This window comes from Trachemys scripta, chromosome 3 (genome assembly GCF_013100865.1).
Source record: "Trachemys scripta elegans isolate TJP31775 chromosome 3, CAS_Tse_1.0, whole genome shotgun sequence".
Classification (NCBI taxonomy): Eukaryota; Metazoa; Chordata; order Testudines; family Emydidae; genus Trachemys; species Trachemys scripta.
In genome coordinates this window covers 173,086,949-173,111,915 of record NC_048300.1, presented here as the reverse complement: position 1 = coordinate 173,111,915, position 24,967 = coordinate 173,086,949, and the positions used below count along the sequence as shown (strand labels likewise).

The 24,967-nt window shown below is 38.3% G+C and overlaps 1 protein-coding gene across 4 annotated transcripts in view; it reads right to left on the bottom strand.

Annotated features, from left to right (window-relative positions):
- ASAP2 (ArfGAP with SH3 domain, ankyrin repeat and PH domain 2) overlaps window positions 1–24,967 on the bottom strand; it is a 173,105-nt gene that overhangs the window by 17,450 nt on the left and 130,688 nt on the right. For 2 of the 4 annotated variants that reach the window (XM_034766472.1, XM_034766473.1), the window contains 7 exons: window positions 21,894–21,979; window positions 21,577–21,692; window positions 18,567–18,634; window positions 17,906–18,019; window positions 5,618–5,873; window positions 2,059–2,220; window positions 501–669 (listed from right to left, as the gene is read on the bottom strand). In XM_034766472.1, coding sequence (XP_034622363.1) covers window positions 501–669; window positions 2,059–2,220; window positions 5,618–5,873; window positions 17,906–18,019; window positions 18,567–18,634; window positions 21,577–21,692; window positions 21,894–21,979 — 971 coding nt within the window. The remainder of the gene's footprint in view (window positions 1–500; window positions 670–2,058; window positions 2,221–5,617; window positions 5,874–17,905; window positions 18,020–18,566; window positions 18,635–21,576; window positions 21,693–21,893; window positions 21,980–24,967) is intronic. The other 2 variants (XM_034766474.1, XM_034766475.1) reach the window with 1 other exon arrangement.

Genomic DNA, 24,967 nt, shown 5'->3' with positions numbered 1-24,967 from the left:
AGAGCAATACAAATTCAGTTGTAATTTTTTGTAAATGAGATTATTGTCCTTTCATAAGTTCTGAGGTTTCATCTAATGTTACTTTTAAAGTTCTTGCGCAACAAACTGCAATAGCTCCCCTAATGTTACCTCTTTTTATTATTATTATATCAGAATTAGAACCAACTGGACCCTTGTTGCTTCCAGCTGCCACCAAGACTAAACATTATGTAAATATCAAGTCTATCATACGAGTTTAATAAGTCTTGGTAATTAGAATTCCTACATTGTTTCAGTCTTAATACTGGCATTCTTGCTATCTGTTCCATAAATATTTCTTCTCAGTTTATGTATCCTATAAGACAGTGAACGGCATCAAGTGCCTGCTGTCATTGGCAGAAGATGGGTCTGCCTGTTTTATAGCTTTCATGGTACATACAAGTGCAATTCCTTTAAAATCTAAGATCACTGAATAGGCTGAAGTGTTTTATGAATTAAATACTAAAAATAACATCAATTACCCAGTAGCAGGCTTCTTTTGAGAGATTCTACTAGGAGGTTGTGGAGGCAGAGGTGGTGGTATAGGTTTAGATTGTGGAACAGCTGGTGGTTGTTTTGACTGCTGGTTTAAAGCTTCTATAACACTGGCTGTCTTTGCAACTGGAGGTGGTGGTGCTGGAAAGAGTATATCTATAAAAAAGGCAAAGTAGAGAGTGCAATGGAATTAAACTTTTATTGAATGCATTATTCTTAGAATCTCATCCACCAATTTCTACGTTACATGATTTGTTTTCAAGGAGAAGAAAAATGCTTTACTAATAATTATAGTTTACTAATGGTAGAAATCCTCCCCTTGCACCAAAATGAAAATGAAAACATGGGGGGGGGTATGCATGATGAGGGAGGGAGCCCCACTTCCACCCCCTGACTCACCTCAGTGGGCCACCCAGCCTTGCATATGTATTTTTATGTCTGGGGTGGGATGGGGGGGCACAACCAAAAATTGTAACTCAAAGGGGGGTGGGGGGACGCTAAGCTCAAAACATTTGAAACCACTGATTTAAAGCGAACAGAAGGCAAACATTGTCAGTGCCCCAGTTTTTTCTCAAACCCTTTGGTCTTTGGTCATCCCAATAAATATTTTAGTTCTGGATTTTTTTTGGCCACACCCCACATAGGCCCCAATTCAGCAAAGCACTTAAGCACATGCAAAGGATGTGTTTAAGCCTCACTGAAGTCACTGAGTCTTAAATGTGCTTTGCTAGCTAGTGATGGATTTAAACATGCTTAAATGCTTTGTTGAATCAGAGCCTTAACGTTTATGTTTTATGGATATTTTGTTGAATAATATTTTGAGAGAAGTTCTATAAAGAGGAATTTCTCCTTGACTGGACACTAATCATAACATGACTTTAGAAGAAATGTTTAGAATTAAGTTGGGTAATTAAAAACCTTTCTCGTCAGAGAGACAAGGTGGGTGAGCTAATATCTTTGGACCAGCTTCTGTTGGTGAGAGAGACAAAGTCTTCTTCAGCTCTGGCTAAGCTTGAAAGTTTGTCTCTCTCACCAACAGAAACGGATCCAATAAAAGATATTACCTCACCCACCTTGTCTCTCTAATATACAGGAGCCAACGCGGCTATAACACTGCATTTTTCTCTTCAGGTCAGTTCAACCAGAGCATGGCAGAATATTACACTACCTCAGACCTAAGTTTTCCAGTTGTCATTTGTATTCCTAAAGCTAGCAAAAATTAAGAACATCATGCAGGTAACACATTATAGGTACTGCCTCTGTGTAATACTTCTGTTATACAACTCATTAACATTAAAGAGAAATATAATAAAACCCTACATAAACAAATTGAGAAATCCCTTAAAACACTGGTAATAGAAGGAATTCCCTGCTAAATCACACTGCTCTATTGGAGGAGACTATTCATACAAATTGCTGGAGGGGGGACAACAGGCTAAAACTACAATTGCCAAAAGAGGAAGCATGAGTTGTGAAAATGGAAAAATAAGACCAACCATGATTAGATGCAGCAGAAGAGAAAAACAGGGGAAAGTGAAAACATACTTGTAGATGTTACACGCAATGGCGGCACAGGGGGATGAATAGCTGGTGGATCTGATGAAGATCTCTGTCTGCTTATATTTTCCACTCCTAATGAATTTGTCTTCCACATTGTATTAAATGAAGAAGTTGTCTGAACACCACTCCCAAGAATTGAAGGCTGAACTAAGAAAAACAGGAAAATACTGTATAAAAATTATTTGCTGACTATGTGTGGAAAATGTGCTAATAGTCACACCTGTGTTTTATTTTAAATGGTGTGCCTGTATATTGTATAAATTGAAAGGAACCACCATCATCTTGTAAGAGTACAAGAGAATAAATCATATCTGACTGAAAACAATAAAAAGTTTCAGGTGAAAGTATTCTTAACATTTCAGTTACATAAGTGCTTGTCTCAGGTCAACATTTCAAAATGTGTCAGGTTAATAATCCATTTCACAGCTTATGAATTTGAGGATGGTTAAGCCTTGGCAAAGGCAAAAACTTCTCAACAAGAAATCAAAAGGTGAGTCCTATGAAAAAAATCACTAACCCCTGACTGCTGCCTCCAGACAATTCAAGAAAGGGACATAACGAACATGTAAGGGTCTGTGAACATGCTGACTTAACAGGTAATGTCAGTTTTGACCTGGAACTTCCATAAAACTGCATTTCAGGGCTTCAGCCAAACTAGGACCAACTGTAGCACTTACATGGCATTGCTTTTGTATTTAGAAGTGGTTTCTAATTTACTCTATTCTAAGGCTAAAGTGCTGTCTCCCTATTTCACTAGAGCACACTGTAAGCGATCCTTTATAGCAAACATTTTGCTAGTACCATATAATTTTATGCCTACGCAGAGAGCATGATCACCATATTAAGGAAAGATGAAAAACACTGTTAATGTGAAGTAGAAATAAGCATTAATTTGCATGGAGAGAAGATACAAAGGGATCAGAAGATTAAAAGAGCATTCTAAAATTAAGAGGATAATAATAAAGGCAGCTAACAAGAGGCTAAGATCAATGATGTCATCATAATGTTCAATTGGGAAAATGAAAGAGGCTAATGAAATGAACTGCTAGAGTAAAATATACCAACAAATAAATCTTTTTAAGCCAGGAGGCATATTTTCCTGGCATGAGCTGCATTGCATGGGTGCCAAGTTGCAAGGGGTGGGTGGGGAAAAAATGGCAAATGAGTGTTTTGGAAGTCTGCCATTTAATCAGAAGGCAATAGGTGAAATAGTACATTTGTTCAGGGGTAAAATTTAGTCAAAGGGCAAAACAATCATTTTATTTATTCAGTCAAGGAGTAGAATAATATCCTCAGCTGGGTTCCCCCTTTCCAAAACGTCTTAACAGCCTTTTAAAAAACAAAACAAAACACATGAAATCATGCTAACCATTTTGTATTCTCACTTAATTTCCACCAAAAAAATAATACTTTATGCACATTTTTATGCTTGCACCCTTTTATGCTAGCTCATTGTATTGTAGACTTGTGATTTGCCATACCAAAAAACACCAACGGTACATCAGGTCCTATATCCTAACTTCAGCCATGACGTGATACTTCCAAGGAGGATGAAAAAACTATTCACATATCTGGTCAGTTGTGCAATGCTGTACTTTATGCTGTCTTATTGTTCATTTAGTTGTCAATAAAGTCACACCTGAGGACGAGTATTCACTCTACACAAGGTGCGTGGACTATGTTATAGGGCAGAAAGTCATGCATACACAAAGTCTAAGATACTTGAGTATAAAAGGCTGTATGTATATGTATAATACTTTTGGCATTCAGGAAAGATGCCAGATTGCTGAAGGCATTAGAATCCTTATCTAGGAAACTATCACACTATAAGGACTGGCTGAGCAAGTTTCTCCAGGCTTTCCCATTTGCTTGACCTGGAGGGATTATATCTAAAGGTAAGAGTCTTGACTGTAATGGAAGTTTTTGTTATGTCAGCATTTGGCCCTTATCAAGGAAGTGAGACCTACTGATTTCATATAGGCCCTTGAACAGAGGATAATGAGCAGAGATCCTAGTTTTCTGTTATTTAAAAAACCTAACATTCCCCAATAAAAAAAAAAAAAATCCACCTTTTTCCACAGTTAAAATGAAATGCTGAACTTTAGTTTCCCTAGCCACAATATATATAGGTATCAGTGGAACGCAATGTTTTATTGATATATTTACAACTTTTAAGCAAGTTCGAAGCCTCCAGTGCTATCAATCATTATACTAAAATAAATAAATAGAAATGCAACTTGTATTGCTTACATATACTAAATACTTCTATATTTATTTATTTAAAATATTTATTTAATTTTATGTCTGTAGTCTAGATTTTCAGAAAATTGTGTGTGTTTTTTAATGCACAAGAATGCTGGAATGATCCAGTCACATTGCACTGTTTCTTTACTGTTGTCGATGGCCCCGCTGTTTCAGTCTCATGTTTTCATTTATTTTCATTCTGTTTATGTTTAATGGTTTCCATGTGTTCAATTGTTTGCCTCCAAATGTAATCTCCAGCCTTGCTGCATACAGTACAGAATAGCACATCACCATCAACGTTAACTTTATCCATGCGAAACTCAGTGACACAGTCTTTAGGGGGGATTTTTAAAGTTTTCGGCATCTTTTCATAACTTTAATTACTCACATCTGGAGGCTGAAGTGAAATTTGAGATGCATTAAAACACGAACCCCTATATGCCATTGTGTAAATTCTATACACTGGAAGCAGTTTATTGGAGTATGTTTGCTATGTAAATTTAAAGCACATTAAAAAAATTAACAACAAGAAGGGGAGGTTGTGAATACTGAATAAGTGACACTGGTACTATCAGTAAAATTTAGTTAATAGTTAATATATGTTTTATTTTTTCACAAAATGGAAAAATGCAAATTCCGTGTTTTTCCATGGCAAACAGATTTCTAGGATCCCTGATAATGAGTAATGGGAGCTATGTTTTGGTCAGTTACCAATCCCGTAAAACTCCTAGTTCTCCAAATATGTATATTATATTTCACTCTTTATTTTATTTCCAAACTTTCTAGCACAGATTTAAGAAGTGTCTGTAATGTTATAATTGCCTATCTTTCTTCATACTCTCTTTGGCCCCTTTTAAAGAGAAGCATTTCCACAACAGCTAGATGGTTATGGAAGTTCAGTTCAAATCAGACTGAGACATCTTTAGGAAATACAAGTTTTAAAAGTTGGAGCACAAACTAAAAGCAGTTGATGAAGTTGATCATCTGGGCTGTTACTCATTTCTTATAACTAGCTTGAACTTTACTGATTTTATTTATACATGTATTATTTTCACACACATTCTGTATACTTGAACGTATATAATTCAGAATATGTTTTCCTTCACTAGCCCGTACAATGTAAATCAAATTCAGAATATGTTGTGCAGATTCACTTCAAGTTAAAAAAAAAAAAAATCATCAGTAAATAGTTCCAATACCTACCTGTGCAAAGTAACTGTAAAACAAATCTTCAAAATGTAAGAAAAAAAATGTTATGATCCCATTTCTTCTAAAACACTATATTTTCCAGCGTTAGTACCTTTGCCAATATTCCTTGGAGGTAGGGGAGGTGCACTTGTCGTAACAGGTACTGCAGGTTGAATGGGAGGTGGACTGCCACTAAGTATTGCTCCATAGGTTTCATTCTGTAATATACTAGGCATAAAACTTCTTTGTTTATCCTTAGCAATATTTGCTGCATCTCTTGCCAAAGCTGCTACATTAGGCTGAAGTTGATTTGATCCCAGCTGATAGAAACTGACAGGCCTGTCCTCTCTCCGATTAGGACTGGGTTGCTAAAGCCAAACCGAAACAAAAATACACATGGATATTACATTAGTTATGTTATCATATTCAGCAAAATATAAAAATATATTGAAAAATATACCTAATACTTGCTAGCCAGAGGACTATGCCTACTAACTCTTGAAATGTATCATACCTGTGTTGCTGCCCCTGCCACTCCTGACCACACCTCCCCTTAAAGCCATATTCCCTCATATAATTTAAAAGAGAACAAATGGTTGTGTACCATTTATTGGATATGTATTTAATTGTAACAAATGATCTCAATCAATTTGCTATGTAATTATATTTTTAAATGTAGCTTCCTACTTCTCTCTTGTACCTTCTTTCCTTTCTTGGCTTCAGTAACTTTTTTCCCCTCATTTCTATAATAGATCATGGTGCATATTTCATTGCATTTTCCCTAGTGTCTATTTATTATCATCATCATCACCACCACCACCACCGATGAGATGTATTATGGCAGCACTGAGAGGTCCCAAATGAGACTTGGCCCCCATGTGGTAGGCACTGCACAAATACATAATAAAAGACAGTTCCTGTCCCAAAGCACTTACAATTAGGGTTGTCAAGTGACTAAAAAAAATTAATCGTGATTAATTGCGTGAATAGAAAAATTAATCGTGATTAATCATGCAATTAATTGCACTGTTAAACAATAATAGAATACCATCTATTTAAATATTTTTGATTGGGGGGAGGAGGGGGTTTGAGCATTGGCCTGCTAAACCCAGGGTTGTGAGTTCAATCCTTGAGGGGGCCACTTAGGGATCTGGGGCAAAATCAGTACTTGGTCCTGCTAGAGAAGGCTTGGGGCTGGACTCGATGACCTTTCGGGGTCCCTTCCAGTTCTATGAAATAGGTATATCTCCATATATTTTATTTATTTATGTTTTCTACATTTTCAAATATATTTATTTCAATTAGAACACAGAATACAAAGTGTACAATGCTCATTTTATGTTTATTTTTTATTACAACCTATCACAAGAACTGTAGTGCAACCTCTTTATAATGAAAGTTGAACTTACAAATATAGAATAACGCATAAAAATATAACTGCATTCAAAAATAAAACAAATGTAAAACTTTAGAACCTACAAGTCCACTCAGTCCTACTTCAGCCAATCGCTTAGACAAGAAGTTTGGTTACAATTTGCAGGAGATAATGCTGCCCACATCTTGTTTACAATGTCACCTGAAAGTGAGAACAGGCTTCCGCATGGCACTGTTGTAGCCAGCATCACAAGATATTTACGTGCCAGATGCGCTAAAGACTCACATGTCCCTTCATGCTTCAGCCACCATTCCAGAAGACATGTGTCCATGCTGATGACGGGTTTTGCTCGATAATGATCCAAAGCAGAGCGGAACAACGCATGTTCATTTTCATCATCTGAGTCAGATGCCACCAGCAAAAGGTTGATTTTCTTTTTTGGTGGTTCAGATTCTGTAGTTTCCACATAGGAGTGTTGCTCTTTTAAGACACCTGAAAGCATTCTCCATACCTCGTCCCTCTCAGATTTTGGAAGGCACTTCAGAGTCTTAAACCTTGGGTCGAGTGCTGTATCTATCTTTAGAAATCTCACATTAGTACTTTCTTTGCGTTTTGTCAAATCTGCTGTGAAAATGATCTTAAAACGAACATGTGCTGTGTCATCATCCGAGACTGCTATGACATGAAATACATGGCACATTGTGGGTAAAAGAGAACAGAATACATACAATTCTCCCCTAAGGAGTTCAGTCACAAATTTAATTAATGCATTTTTTTTAAACGAGTGTCATCAGCATGGAAGCATGTCCTCTGGAATGGAGGCCGAAGCATGAAGGGGCATATGAATGTTTAGCATATCTGGCATGTAAATACCTTGCAATGCCGGCTACAAAAGTGCCATGCGAATGCCTGTTCTCACTTTCAGGTGACATTGTAAATAAGCAGCTGTCAGCAGTTCCACTCCGGAAATGTAAACAAACTCGTCTGTCTTAGCAATTGGCTGAACAAGAAGTAGGACTGTGTGGACTTGTAGGCTCTAAAGTTTTACATTGCACTCAAAAATGAATGAGTTATGTAACAACAAAAAATCTAAATTTGTAAGTTACACTTTCACGATAAAGAGATTGCACTACAGTACTTGTATGAGGTGCATTAAAAATAGGATCTCTTTTGTTTATCATTTTTACAGTGTATTTGTAATAAAAAATAATAATATAAAGTGAACACTGTACACTTTGTATTCTGAGTTGTAACAGAAATTAATGTATTTGAAAGTGTAGAAAAACATCCAAAAATATTTACTAAATTTCAATTGGTATTCTATTGCTTAACAGTGCAATTAATCGCAATTAATTTTTTTACTCAGCTATTTTTTTTTTTTAGTTAATCACCTCAGTTAACTGCGATTATTCGACAGCCCTACTTACAATCGAAACAGACAAGACAAAGAAAGGGTAGGAAGGGAAAACCCACACATTGAGGGAAGAAAAGACTTCCCCAAGATCATACAGCAAGTTATTGTAGAGCCAGTAAAAGAACAAAGGTTTCCTAAGTTCCAGTCCAATGTCCTGACCATGCCATGTCTACCGTTTCTTTCCTTTTTTTCATTCTTTCACCTTGAAGCCCCTTATCATCTCTTTCTCTTTCCCTACATTGTTCTCTCTAACCTCTTTCCTTTCTTTTCCCCACTTCTCCCACCAAAATCCTTCTCCCTCCTTCCCTCCCCCTTCCCTCAATACCAGTCTTCTCTTTTCTAACATATGTCATCAATCTCTCTCTAGCCCAGATCCATCAACTCTCACGTGTGGTGTAGAAATTTTATCCAACACCTAATAGCTACTTGCCAGAGACTGTTATGTTAGATGAAGGGCCCCACTGACCAGGGGCAACACCTAGATGAAAAGCTATTGCCTAACTCCACAAGCTGCTGGGATATGGGAGAGTGCTGGGATTCCTACCAGTGTGCTCTCCCTCTGCTCTATCTTTTATATCAGGCCTGTTGTATTAATTTAGATGGAATATATAGGCTAATGGGGTTACCATAACCCAGTTACTATCCAACATTAAACAGTTTTAAACACAGACCGGGGTTTGGTATATAGAGACCTCAGCCTACTTAGTACCACGTAAACACACCATTAAAATCCTTTTAACCTTTTATTAAAGATACAGAAGAAAAAGAAAAACAGTTAAATATTTTGAAACATAATGTATTAAATAGCAACAAAGAGTCCTGTGGCACCTTAAAGACTAACAGATGTATTGGAGCATAAGCTTTCGTGGGTGAATACCCACTGCGTCAGAATAAATAAATAAGGCTTTCATTTTAACAAAATCCCTTGTTCCCTTTCCCTTTAGCTGGGAAGAGTCTTTAGAAGGAAAAAGCCCTCATTAGGATTGCATTAAAGATGATCTTAACTGTCCTTTTGGGGAAAAGAGAAGAAGTTAGTAGAGATGGACCGGAGCTGTTGTCACTGTTAAAATCTGATCCTGTTTCCTAGAAGACCAGACAAAAACAAACACATACAAGAGGGGAGAGAAAAGAACAGCAAAGATAGAAAATGAAGCTTCAGTCTCTGGGGTTGACTTTCATTTTCAGCCTCACTGCTGGAAAGATATAGGCAGAGCCCACAGTCTTATCAGACACTCAGAAACCTGGCAAAACTTCTACCAACATCTGGCTGTTTTGGGCATTGCTTTTAGTTGCCTCTTTTTAGTCATAGGCTTACAGCAGTGTTGTAAAGTATTCAGTCTTGGCCAGCAAAGTCAGACACTTATTAGATAGAAAGAAAATGGAGATGGACAGGAAAGAAAAGAAACAAGAGAGGGAAGGAAAAGGACACATTGGTGGGGTGGCTGGGTGGATAAAAGAGACAAAGTCTCACATCCCAGGTGGTGTTTGGGATTCAGAAGGAGGTGGTGGAGATGGTGATGTTATCTGGTCATGACACCTTTCAAGATTGGGATGAAGCAGGTCTGGAATCCAAGGAGATGGTAGGGGAGGCAGCCATGATGGTGAAGCTTGCTCCAATAGCCAATTTTTTCCCTAAAGTATCTTTCCTTAAGGACTCCAAAAGGGAGTTATATGTGGAATAGCCCGGTCCTCTAATTATTTTGTCCACCAATTAGGCCTCATTCCCAACACATCAATTTTGGATCACTGATTTCTGATTCCACACTTTTCTTGTTTACCAAATATGATCATAACACAGTACTTGAGTTATGTCAGGTGGCTTTTTAATTTGGACTAATTCAGTCTGTCTGTCTCCCTTATGTATCTTTTCCCATCAACATATGTTGTTATAGGTTACTGTGACCTTTTATAAATGTACACTCGCTTTTCACAGTTGAACTCACAACCAGAGTAAATTTGTAGGCCCAAATATCACCACAGGCCCCAAGTAGTAATTATCCGGTAAGTTTAATGCTCCCCAGCCCCTAATGGCTACAGAAAAGGCAAAGGGACATTTTGTCTCCCTATCTGCCACCTGGCTGCTCTGAGGGTTTAAGAGGAGAATCTACCCTTCATCTAACCTTTGTTTTCAAGGCCTCCTTCCCAGCAAACAGGTCCAGTATTTGCCTCAGCTGCTATTCATATTTTTACCCAGCATCTGCAGAGTAAACTTGAGCAGGGTTCTGCACAAACACAGTGATATTTACAAGAGTTTGTAAACACTTTGCATTCTGCTACCTCTCAGGGAGAGCTATGAGGAGGCTCAGAAGAAGCAATGAATTGGTCTGTCTGCAGAATCAGTGAAAGTATTGCACTGGTTTACAGACTTTCCACATGTGGAGAGTTGTCTTTCCAATCGTAAGAGCCAGAAAATTAGCTTTTTGAAAAGAAAGTTTATATAAGCTAATGACACTTCTTCAAGAAAGCTAAGTACTCTCTCTGAGTGGCTCTTTCTAGCCCTGCCTATCAGAACTTTTATTTAAAAAACCTCATTTCAATTCATAAGAATTCTGCCTGACAACAGAAGTTGATTTCAGGCTGCTACAATTTATTTGTCACACTACAAGACAGCTGTGTACACCAAGTCTTAAATGTAAACTGAATTTCAAATAAAAGGTTATCATCATGATAATGCACGTGCTAAAGGCTACAAAAGTTTCTTGATATGCAGATTTGTACCTATGTGATCAAATGTTGTACTAGAAATGATGGAATGTTCAGACGTCTATGTTGCTATGGGATAACCACTATTATAAATAATTACAAGATACCTCATTGTGAGCAGTTTGGACAAAAGATTAGAGATTTATAAAGTGGAGCAGGGTAGTTCCTTACTGATGTTTATGTGCACAAGGTTTCTTCCACTTCAAACAAAGGTAAAACTCAAACGTTAGAAACTCCTTTGTTAAAAAATGCTTTTAGAATACACATACTCTTTAAAAGTACCAGAAGAGAGCTCATTCCACTCCCCACATTCTTATGGAAAATATCACTCAGGCCTATGTAAAAATCTTACTCTACTTTTTAATCATACAATTATTAAAGATGAACAAGCATAACCACTGCAGCATTAATAACCAAACTCTCACAAAGGAAGAATAATACTTTGCCCAATAGCCCATGAATGTACCCAGCAGGGTAACTCCCTTCAATAATACGAATCCTCAGATTTGGACCAGTGAAGCATTCTGGTCCATAAGAATACATGGTAACATTTTCAAAAGTGCCTAAATGACTTAGAACGGAAGTTCCATTTTCAGACGTGCCTAAGTCCAATTGAAACTCAGTGAGACTTAGGCTCCTATGCAACTAACACACTTTTGAAAATGTTACCCATAAGCAAGAATGGCACAGGATCCAAGCCTCTCACCAGCTCTCTTCAGCTTACTAATGAGGAAGCAGGTCCAGTTCATAGAAGGATTAAAGGGAAATGGGTGAGTTTGACAGGAGCGAGGGAGTGTTAATCAACCTGTGCACACTATCAATATGTGCCCTAATTAGTCACTTCGAGTCTTGTGGCAAGTCATCTGTTTGCTATGTGTATTTCAGACTTATTTTTCCTGTTGTAACAGTAGTCATTTGCAATTATTGTTGTCGAATGATAACTGTAATAGACAGAGTCATGGGTTCATATGTTTAGCACAGAACTGAATTGTAACATTCCGGAGATCAACAAGAGTATAAATGAGCCTTTAAAAATAAGGTTAGATAAACACACAGCTGTGTAGACTGTTGATATAAATAAAATAAACCATTTAGCAACTGCATTCAGGCCAAGTAGGTATTTATACCCACAGTATAGTGAACACATATGCTATTTGGTTTCAGAGTGGTAGCTGTGTTAGTCTGTATCAGCAAAAACAACAAAGAATCCTTGTGGCACCTTAGAGACTAACAAATTTATTTGGGCATAAACTTTCGTGGGCTAGAATCCACTTCTTCAGATGCATGGAGTGGAAAATACAGTAGCAGGTATAAATACACAGCACTTGAAAAGATGGGAGTTGACTTACCAAGTGGGAGGTCAGTCTAACGAGACAATTCAATTAACAGTAGGATACCAACGGAGGAAAAATCACTTTTGTAGTGGTAATGAGAGTGGCCCATTTCAAACTGTTGACAAGAAGGTGTGAGTAATAATAGGGGGAAATTAATATGGGGGAAATTAGCTAAATGAATCAACAGTGTAACACTGTTGCAAAAAAAGTGAATATATCATTCTGGGTTGTATTAGCAGGTGTGTTGTAAGCAAGACACTAGAAGTAATTCTTCCGTTCTACTCCGTGCTGATTAGGCCTCAACTGGAGTATTGTGTCCAGTTCTGGGCACCACATTTCAGGAAAGATGTGGACAAATTGGAGAAAGTTCAGAGAAGAGCAACAAAAATGATCAAAGTTCTAGAAAACATAACCTATGAGTGAAGATTGAAAAAAATGGGTTTGTTTAGTCTAGAAAACAGAAGACTGAGAGGGGACATGATAACAGTTTTCAAGTACATAAAAGGTTGTTACAAGGAGGAGGGAGAAAAATTGTTCTTAGCCTCTGAGGATAGGACAAGAAGCGGTGGGCTTAAATTGCAGCAAGGGAGGTTTAGGTTGGACATTAAGAAAAATTTCCTAATTTTCAGGGTGGTTAAGCACTGGAATTGTCTAGGAAGGTTGTGGAATTTCCAACATTGGAGATTTTTAAGAGTAAGTTAGACAAACACCTGTCTGGGATTGTCTAGATAATACTTAGTCCTGCCAAGAGTGCAGGGGACTGGACTAGATGACCTCTCGAGGTCCCTTCCAGTCCAATGATTCTATGAAAAGCCTAAATTTCAGAAGTGACCTAGCCCAACAAAAAATTACAAAAACTTTTAAAACTTCTTTACAAATAAAAAGAGGGGCCGTGGAAAAAAAAAGACAAAGACAAAAGGCTTTCATCTGATAGCTATCTGACATTTATAAACAGAACTCTAATGTGACCAAACGCAACAACAGTCAACAGTGAATGCAATGTAACTCACAAATGATAACCACAGACTAATAGTCCTTAATCTTCTTTCAGAAGTCCCTGTAGTATAAGCCTAGTGAAGTTCCAGTTTTATTACTTTAGCCTTATTGCTGATAGCAAATTATTTCTTTAAAGAGATGAAGCTGAGAAGCTGACCAAAACAAAGTACAGATGTCAGAGAACTGAAAAAGGTGCTGGGCACTAAGGACTAGTGGCACCTGAGCACAGTAGGAAAACAGAACAAAACAAAAACAAGGTACAGAGCATAACCAAAATGCATGGATACAACAGACAAGAAGATCTAAAGTGTTTAACAACATAATGAAGCTGGCTGGAAGAAAGGTTTATAGCAGGAAAAGGATATTCTACACAGCAATATGGCTATTATACCTAATGCTACATAATAAGGACAAAACCTTATGAGGATCCAATGAAGAGTTGCAGCAAATGGCCTATGAACCCCAATCTTTTGCAAAGGACTTAATCACTGAAGACAGTCAAGGAGAAACTGAAGGGAAGGAATTAGCATTTATACTTTGCAGGAGCTGGCACACAACAGTCAGTAGGGGGAGTTCATGATTTATGCTATTAAAGTTGCTGTCAAAGGTCAAAAAAATCACAAGCACTAGAGAAGTTTCATCTCTCCTGCACTAAGGAGATAAGACCCAAGAATAAGAATTCTGCACAGACAGTATTCCCAACAGAAGTGATATTCCAGTGAAGGAGACATTTATTTCAGAACAGGGCAAGGACCAGCTAACCCAACAATTTGATTGCTGAGACATTCCTTAAAGGTGACCAGCAAAAGAAAACAATGGGCTTATACCTTTTCCCCTTTCTTTATGATGTATAAGTGGGTGTGAAAAGTTTTGGTTTAGGGTTGTTTTTTAATTTAGGAAATATAGGTCCTATTTAAGCTGGAAGACTATATAATGACTGGAAAACTAATGAAATGGTGATATTGGAAGAGCTAAACTAATGAAAGTTTAGCTACCAAGAGGGGACAGGATTTCTAGTCAGAAACTTCTAAGGTAAAACATTGGGGGGGGGGGGGGAGGAAGATACCTAACTTAACAAAAGCCTTTCAGGCCTTCTTTATACACCATAAAGAAGCAAAAGAGGGCATAAACCCATTTTTTAAAAAATCCTTTGCAGATCACCTTTAATGCTTCTCAATTTATTTTTAAATAAAATGAGGGTGGTCCAGTGTCTTCAATGCTGTGGGCTGGATGCTAATTTTGGGGCAACTGCAGTTTCTAGAATCAGATCATCCGAAGAAGTGGGCTGTAATCCACGAAAGCTTATGCTCTAATAAATTTGTTAGTCTCTAAGATGCCACAAGTACTCCTGTTCTTTTTATCATCTATTTAGGTTTCAGATTTAGCCATTAATGGTGTTAAGTAGTAAAATTAAATACACATCAGCGAATAGCTCACTCTTAGTGAAAACGCTGAGGAACACATTTTTCTTGCACTAATATCTCAATGTCAACATCAATATTCATTGCTGCAAGTCAGAGACAGCAGCAGAGAATGTTGCTCTCCGGCTTATTGCAAAGTTTTGACTTGACGTTTCATTGCTGAGAATGGGCTTTTGCAAATGTATGTGCTTCCAAACATTGAACACAACTTCAACACAAAGTCTAATTTTAACAGTTTTCCCACAAAGTGCCTCGTGGTTATGATGCAGTGGAGAATAAGACATTCAACTCCATTTTGCCTACTAATCCATCTTTACTGCTGGTCATTGCTTTGGCACTATCTGTGACTATGCACGAGCACACTTGGGAACTGCCATATTTTCTCACAGCAGAAGCAAGTACCTTGTAAATCTCCACCCCCTTTGTACTACACTTGAGTCAAACTAATTCCAGTATCTTCTCAAGCACAGAGAAATCCTCATCAATAGTTCAGATGAAAATTAATAGTGGGCTAAGGTCACTGGTATCAATGCTCTCATCTAGAGCTATGTAAGTACATTTTTCAGCAGCTGTCTTGAGTTTTGAGGACATATTATCATTCATGTCACTTACCCTCCTTGCTACAGTTTGGTGAGACAATGACACTCAAAATCCTTTTCCATTTTTCCATCCTCAAATGCATGAGCCATCTGGATTGCACACCCTTTTTTTTTTTTTTTAAACCACATCACCATCCCTAAAAAGCTTTTTACATTTCACTAGCTCGAGACAGACCTCACAAGATGTAGTCAGACTTGCAGGTCGTGCAGTTGAAGATTTCATCAGTATGTGTCTCTGCTTTGAAGTTGTTGTTTTTCCAAGTCCTTAACATGAGTGATACATGACTCTTCAGTGTACCTCTCATATTTGGTCTTGTGTAGCATGCTGTGATGTTGGGTGATATACTCCTTCCACACAAATATCACTACCAACTACACAAGGCACTGTGGTTGTCCATTACTTTCAATGAACAAGTCATCTTGTTTGAATCCACTTAGTGTCAAATGCTCTATTCTCCACATCGACTTTTCTTTTCCTAATGCAGCAATTGCATTTACTTGTTCCCTTGCACTTGGATTACTGTTGCACTACTTTTTAATGTGTTATGTTTAAAATTCATGGACCACACACCACAACAAACAACAGGCAGATATGCTTTGGTTGTTGACCAAAGAGAAACGGTCCTTTGTCTTTGCTACATCCCAGAAAAATCACATCAAGGCAGGGTGCCACCAGAGACCTTTCAAATAGTTCGCACACCCCTCCCACTCCTGACTCAAGATGCGTGTGCTGGTGTTCTATGGCTGTGGGCACCTGAATCTAGCCATAGCTCAGAGAGGAGCAAAAACTCCTCATAGCCTGTGAGCCTTGTACCAGCCCTTGGCAGAGAAGGCCCTGTCTGTCCTTTCAAGGTTACTTACTTACTTACACACACACACACACACACACACACTCCTATTCTCTCTCCCATTTCACCTCACACATGACCTCTCAGACTGGACAAACTTGTGCTCAATGAGAGAGCTGGGAATTACTCAGGACAGATAAGGATTAGTCTGGTTATGTAGTTCATTCAGCTGTTTCATTTATGTCCATTGGGAAGGAAGAAACTCAAGAATATGGCAGCTGCATTAGAGAGAAATCAAGCAGTCCACCACTGAGTGCTGTCAGATACACAGGACACGGGGCTTTAAGTATGGGGACTGGAAGGAGAGCAGAGTGCAGGGCTGGTTAGGGTTGTTCCTGATAATAAAGACTACTCTACCCCACACTGATTGCAAGAGATGGCACTGATCTTCAATCGGCACATTCCCTCTCTTTCAGTGACACTCTTGCACGTGCCCGAGACCCACTCTACAAAATGGCATCCTCCATGCATCATGACCTCACACTTATGTGGCATACAAGGTCGTGTTGCATGGAGGACACCATTTTGTAGAGCAGGTTTCAGGCACATGCAGCATTTCACTGCAATGCTCTAGATCTGCCACACATTCTAGGCAGCTGCTGCTGGACACGTTTGGGGGCTAGACTGAATAATCCCACAAGGCTGAATCCAGCTCACGGGTTGCCATCTGGACCACCTATATAAGTGACTACAGCACTTTTGAAAATGTTACTCTAAGTGGCTTGGGAGCCACATTGTCTAATGTGACAGATACTTTAGGAGCTTCAGTTCCAACAACTCCTAAGGGTGAGATATGAAAAGGCATTTAGGCAGCTAAAGATGCAGATCAGAACCTAGAGGAATTTTCAAAAGCACATGGGTGCTTAACTCCCATTGAAATCAGTGGATGCTATGCACCTACATGCTTCTGAAATCAGTGGGTGTTTGGACCCTAGTCACTTTTGAAAAATCTCATCAGGCAACAATCTGCATTTTTAGGCATCTAAATACCCTTAACATTTTGGCCCTAAGTTCCATTTTGAAATGAGACAGTCACTCAGATACTTCTGAAAATTTTTACCCTAAAACCATCAATACCACTAGCTCAGAATATGGAAAGGAAAATATGCATTTTATGGAGAGGATTCAGAGCCAAGGCCCCCAATCCTGCAAAAACCAATGGACAGGCTTAACTTAATGCACAGGATTAATTGCACTGCAGTGAAGCCCACGCATAACTCTTTGCAAAACCAGAGCCACTGACCTCAGACATTTTATACGTATGTGAAGATTCTATAATGAATCACTATCTTTTGATGGCACCTTTCCTATCTTTGATGTTAGCTTCTGCTATGCATCCCATAAATACAAAAACTCTTGATTTATTGAAACAAACTGTATTGTGTTCTGCTCTAGCTGACTATCAATAAAATGCCAGCTTTGGAAAGAGGAAGAGTCACCACATGCCTCAATTTCCCTCCTTTACATCACAAAGGCACCATCTGATCATGACAAACTAAATTGTTTTGTAATTAAAACCAACAGGAAAAGGCAGACAAACTATAATTCAAGAAATTATCTAGAAACAAAACCACAGATTTTCATTATGACATTTCATTTGCATTATTCTGCACCCTTACCTATAGAAACAATGTAACATTTTATCTAAAGCATACAAATATTTTTAAAAGACAAGTTTGTAAAGTTAAATGTACAGTGTCAGGCACAAACCTGCAACTTTTCATCCACATCATCATCACTTTCATCCAGATCTTCATGGAGTAACCGCCATTCATATTCTACATGAACATGAGAATTAAATCTTCCAGATAATGCTTGAGCAAGCTAAGGAAACACAGTAGTCTGTTAGTGACAATGCTATATGCAGTAGTTATGAACAATTAAAATATAACTTCCTTGAACAGATGTAAAAATCAGTATTTTTTTTTCTTTTAAAGTACAAAGATTATGTCTTTTAAAATAAAGTTTAGTGCTTCTGAAAGTTATTGGACAGGCAAGCTTGAAGACTGAAATCTGGTTATCCACAGAGCAAATAAACCAGATGCAGCTTGGCCTTGCACTACCCAACAATGCTCCTTAATCATGTTATGGAGTGAGAGGGTAACTCAGGCCTTATTTGCTTCAATTACTGGCTTCTCTGTTGAGACTGCCAAACAAAGGAGTTAACTATTACGGCAGTTTTTGATATGTGGACACCCATCAAAGAGGTACTGGACTGATTTCATCAATTCATTTCTTATAGGACACTGAACGGATGCTGATGGTATTTGTGTGCTGCAAATTCTCACTGAATACCCACTATGAACTATTAAATGTTCAGAAATAATTCTATTTATAAAAACAAAATCATATTGAAAGATGCAAAACTTACCAACTCTTCACAGTGTGTATGTTTTAAACGTTTAGCTATATCAAGCGGCGTCTCTCCAGCTTCATTGGCTACAATTCAGTGAGAAGAGAAAGTCACACTGCTATGTGTAATAGGTGACGTGAGCACATTATTAAACATGAGGTAAACCTAAACTTATGTAATCACAGAATCATAGAAATGTAGGGCTGGAAGGGACCTCGAGGCAGGACCAAGTATACCTAGAATATCTCTGGCAGATGTCTGTCTAACCTAGTCTTTAAAACCTCCAATGATGGGGACTCCACAACCTCCCTGGAAGCCTATTCCAGTACTGTATTTAACCATCTTTATAATAAGAAAGATTTTCCTAGTATCTAACCTAAATCTTCCTTGATGCACATTAAGACCATTACGGCTTGTCCTACCTTCAATGAAACGGACAACAATTGATCTCTGTCATGTTTATAATTGCACTTAACATATTTGAAGAGTATCAGGTCTCCCTCTCAGTCTTCTTTCCTCAAAGCTAACCATTTCCCAGTGTTTTTGGCCTTTCCTCATAGGTCAGATTTTCTAAACCTTTTATTGCTCTCCTCTGAACTCGCTCCAGTTTGTCCACATCTTTCTTAAAGTGTGGCACCCAGAACTGGACACAGTACTCCATCTGAGGCCTCACCAGTGCCAAGCAGAGTAGGAAAATAAGTTCCTATATCTTACGTATGATGCTCCTGTTAATTGATCCCAGAATGATATTAGATTTTTTCACAAGAAATGAACCGAACTAAGTTCAATAAATGAGCCAAACTAAGTTATTCTAAAACTGATCTTCTTCCCTCATGTTCAGTTCCCCACAGCAGCATCTAGCTGGCTGCTGCTCATTGTGATAACTTAATATAAGAAGCACACTAAGTTATTACTGCTCCCAGAAAACCCCACTATGTAGCCTGCTTACAGGCCAGTTAAACAGAGGGATTTTTAGCTATATGGTGTGGTTTCAAAAATTGTTTAAAAACACTAGTTTATGCCCCTTTGTTTCAGGGAGGATACATTTTTTTTTAAATTAAAAATTGGATTTTTAAATTCTGGTATTTAAATTATAATAAATTTAATGTAAACTTGTTTAAAATGAAATCTGCATTTAATACAAAATATGTTAAGGCCTAAATTTATTATAATTTAGTTACAAATGTGAAACATGGTTTGATACAAGAAGCTTATGTATACAAAACACTTATGTATTTGTATTAAAACAAACTTTTTATATGCTTTTTTTGTGTGTTTAATTAAATTCCAGTTACCATCATAATGCAGTTTGACGCAAATCATGAGCAAAAAGTTAATCATCTAGTAAATAAGCGTTTTTCTAACATACTAAAAAAGTACAGTTAATAAGAATCTGAAATATTAAGCTATTATGACACAGAGGCCCAGTGATGGTTCACTACTCTGTCTCAGCAGCTCTTGTCAGGCCTGACATACTCACTACACTGAACACACTGTTATAATCTGTATCTAAAAGGCGGCATGGACTACACCATTGGAAAACTAATAACTCACATTCTTGCATGATGTATATATGGGGTGTGTTCAAAAAGTTATGGGTATGTGCTAGAATTATGTTCTTAAAATGTGTTTGACAATCAGTGCATAAGCCCAGTCTGCCCTAGAGAATGGAATGTGTATTTGCTTGGCTGGCCAGCCTGGTCATCAGGCAGAGAAAAGGAAGGTGCATTTACATAAAAGGTAATCAAAACTATTAAGCTAAACCAGCGAGGGTTATCCTGAGACTGAACTCAACAGACAGAGAATTAACATGGCTCCTGCACCTCAGAAAGACACAGGAGACCAAATCCCCAGGAGGCCTTCCTGACTTTTAGGACAAAGAAAATTCCTTTAGGAATATAAGGGACAGAGAGAGACTCCACCTTTATCCTACATCTAAGACGATAAAGGAACCAAACATTTTGTGCTCTGTGTTGAGGCCAGGCATGCCAGACAAAGAATGGTGAGAAAACTACATTGGGCAAAGTCTATATCATGTTAAGTTAGGTTTTAGCCATTAGAAAATGGATTTTTACTTTTGTTCGTTTGTAATCTGTTCAATCCTTTCTACTCGGTATCACTTAACCTATTGTCCTTCTATTAATACACTTGTTTTATTTTTACTATAATCCAATTCAGTGATGTGGTTGAATTGAAAGGTTGTTGAAATTAAAGTAATATGCTGTACTTTTGTCTCTTTAAAGGAGCAACAAACCTTATTATTTCCCTCAGTGTTCCAGGAGAGGGCTGGACACTTCATGGCAGACGGTTTTGGGGAAATTTGGGACTGGTGGTGCGTTGTGGTCACCCTGCAAGTATTACCCAAGGCTGGTGGAGACTAGGGTGGAGCTGCTGTGTTTTAGAAAGGCTGCTGGGATTAGACCACTGAACCAAGGCTGCTAAGGACACAGACACTCAGGGAACTACATGCTTGTCAGCTGGATGCTGGTGTCTGGGCTGTGAGCCACAGCAGAGCATTTCAGGCACCCAGGGTTACAGGGCAGGTGGCAACACAACCTCTCACTGGTCTGGGTTGAACCTCAAAGTGTTATAGATATACAATTGCTTAAATAAATATATATAGTTATAGTGTACCATCCTAAGTAGCAAAAAGTGTACCAAAATTAGAGTAAAGGCTCTATTTAGTTGCAAAACATGTTTTAATGGCTAAATCAACCAGTGAGAATGCATCTTTCTTTAGATAATGGAAACAGAAATGGAAAAGTTGATTAAAATCAATGATCTAACTCAAGGCTTTCCACTAATTTTAATCAATCCACCCTGCTTTGTTTAAACTTGAATTTAAAAAAAAAATCAGTATTTTAATCATTTCTAAAAGAATTGAGATATTATACAGTGGAACATGTCACACAATAGAAGGGGAAAATGCAGACGCATTGCTAATCTTCATTTATCATTGCTACACTTTTCTCAGAGACCATTTGCAAGAGTAGCAAATATTGAAACGGAGTACACATTATTCTTTTACCTATTTCAATAGAAGCCTTCCCTCTCAGCAGCAGTTTGAGGCACTCAACATTGTCAGTCAAACAGCAGTAATGCAAAGCTGTGCTACCCTTATATGTTTGCTTGTCAAGGTTGCCACTGTTGGGGGAAAAAGTTGGTTCAAATTAATTTCCTAGCCACATGCTAATAAAGTTCTCTTCCCACAAACACTTGGACAACTAGATTTTCAAAAGACAGAATTAAAGTTTATGAATCAAATTCGCCCCACTGTAACTCTACATGAAGTACTATTTCATATAGCTCAAGCAATTGCATTTTAATAATTAATTATACACTTACCTATTCTGCACTAAAAAGTCAACTATGTGAAGTGAAGTTCGATCAACTGATCTAACTGCAAGGTGAAGTGCTGTTTCGTCTTGTTCCTAAATTTAAAAAAAAACAAAAAACAAAAGTGTTTCTTTTGACTATCAGCTAACAAGAATCTTTAGGGAAAACGTCTCACATTTTACATTGAACAAATTTTACACTGTAACAGTGCAACTACTGAATATTGATTTCTGCCTGCCTCATAAAAAAAAAAAAAATTAAAAAAAAAAAAAAAATCACATTTTCCCTACAAATCTGAATGTAATACTCTTCTCCAGACCTTTAGAGAAGAAAATATTGGGCTCGATTCTCCTTCCACACCAGTTTTACACTGATGTAACTTCATAAGCATCAACAGAATTACTCTTGGTTTATGCTGGGATCAGTGAGTTGGAAATCTGGACTACTGTCTCCAAGTCCTGGTCTTGCTTAAGAGTGCTCTTTTCTCCAGCAAACTTTACAAGCACTTCATAGTACTGAGAATCTTTTTTCTTACATGTCTGGCTGATGCGTCTTGCTCACATGCTCAGTGTTCAACTGCCTGCCAAATTTGGGGCCAGGAAGGAATTTTCCCAAAGGTCACATTGGCAAGGACCTTGGTAGTTTTTTTTCCTTCCTAGGCAGCCTGGATCATTTGCTAGGATCATCTGGGCACAACCCACCAAATCAATTCTCTGCCATTGCAAGAACCTTGGGCATTAGTGGCATCTTGGTCTCTCCTGTTCTCTGGCTGTGGCACATAACAGTTTAGTCTCCTGAAGACTGAAATGCTTTAGTCCAACTAAACTTACTGAGCTTAATAAAAAGAGTTATCGGAGTGAAATGTAATGCCCTGTAATATACAGAGGGTCAGACTAGATGATCTAATGGTACATTCTGACATTCAAATTAAATCTATTCAAAGAATCTAATATCAAATGAAAATGGCAAAAGACAGCATTTACCACTTCTGGCCTTGATACCCCTGTGTATGCATTTCTTTTAGCATGGCCCTTTAAATATTTTTCCTAAGGGGGAGGGGGAGAGTAAGAAAAAAGGAGGGAAACTCCAGGGAGCAGCGCTGGAGCTCCAGGGAGAGGGAGAGGCAGCCTGCAGGCCCTGGAAAAGTGAAGCAGCAGAGAACCTGCCTGAAGCCTGGGAAGGACAGGGCCGATTGGGGACACCTCAGGACAGGAGCCAGGAGGAGCACTGTGCCAGGGAGGAATTGCCCGAGACGGACAGGCCAGAGCTGGACCCAGTATCACTGCTTCCCAGAGCTGCATGGGGCTGTGAGTACTGGGGCTTGTGACTCTGCATTGGGAACAAGGAGGGAGGCTGTAGCTAGTTAAGTGGGGAGGTGGTCACTATGGGTGGCTTTGCAGAGAGCGGCAGAAGAGGGCACCGGAGGGGTTTGTTTGGGGAAGTTCACTGGCGCCGAAGACAACCAGGAGCACCCAAGACTCACTAGTGGACTGGAACTTTGCTCAGGACTCCTGAACTCTGTGTGCAGACACATTCTTCAGTGTCTGCCCTTTCACAGACTGTGCTACCACTGGGCCTGTGGGGCCTTGGCTTGGATGCAGCCCTGTCTTACTGCTCCCCCTATATTTCCCCTTGTTGTTTTTCTCCTCTCATCCCTCTGTAAATAAATATTTCCCTTGTTATATCCACTGTACTTTTCCTGTGGGTGTGTGTGTTCACTCTGGGGGGTTTGGAACAGGTGCCCCTGGGGTGGAAGGGATTTTTCCTGCTGCATTCCTGTGCTCGCTTTCTCTTGACCAGAGCTGCTTGCAGAGCAGACTCCATCTTGGCCACGAGAGCGCTAAAGTTACACCTAAAAGAGTTAATGTATATACAGAAATGCAGACCTGCCTTGGGAAAATCCAGCTGTAGTTTTAAAAGCTATGGCCCCAGTTCATCCACCCCCTCTTCAGCAAGGCACTTAAAAGTCTCATTGAAGATACTGGGACTTAAGCATGTGCATAAATGCTTTGCTGAATTGAGTCCTAAAGGGTGAATTAATTCTAGATATGGGCTTTTACAAAGGGGGATGCTTGCAGCGGTCGATATGCAGAAAGGCTGTCCAGCTGACTGTTCAGATTTAAAACTAAACTAAACTAAAACAAAACTAAAAACACAAACAAACTAAAGTTCCTCACAGCTACATAAAACACTTGGAGAATTCTTTCTAGTAACAATAAAGGAATCTATTTTTGAGCCTGAAATCTAGTTATCCCTTTCTTCTTATCAAACTGGAAAGCTCTGATTTATATATAAACATATAAACAGAATTACAAATGTGTTTTGAGAAAGCTTGAAGTTATCAAGCCCCAAAAGTGAGGGTTTTTTTTTGATGTTCCAGTTCTTCGATGTGGCTTTTCAGTCAATTAATGTTGCTTTCAGTAGCAACAGGCTACTTTCTGAACAGTCCAATGATCAGATCTCTTCCTAAGCAGATTACAAGAACAACAAATTTGGAAGACCAAACAAACCCAGAAAAATTGATTTTCAATTCTAATAATGAATGAAACTCTACTAGCATGTCAATCAGATGAATCCAAATGTTATTCTTACACATGCTATGTTGAAAGATATTCTTGTGTAGAAACTCTTTCTCCCCCCCACCTCCCAAAAGACAAATAAAACTGGTTTAAACAAAACAGACTTGAGTTGTTTTTAAATAGTGCATTTTAAATCATGAAAATAAATTAGAGTGATTTTAATTTTGGGGTTAAATTAAATTTAATCTATTCTATTCTTTTGCGATTACAAAACATCTTACAATAACAAGGACTTGTGTGAGTTACTCAAAAATTATTGACAGGTTTCAGAGTAGCAGCCGTGTTAGTCTGTATCCACAAAAAGAAGAACAGGAGTACTTATGGCACCTTAGAGACTAACAAATTTATTAGAGCATAAGCTTTCGTGGACTACAGCCCACTTCTTCGGATGCATTCTTCATGTTTTTATTAACGAAAGTGACAACTAATAATTTTTGAAAAAAGAAGAACAGGAGTACTTGTGGCACCTTAGAGACTAACAAATTTATTAGAGCATAAGCTTTC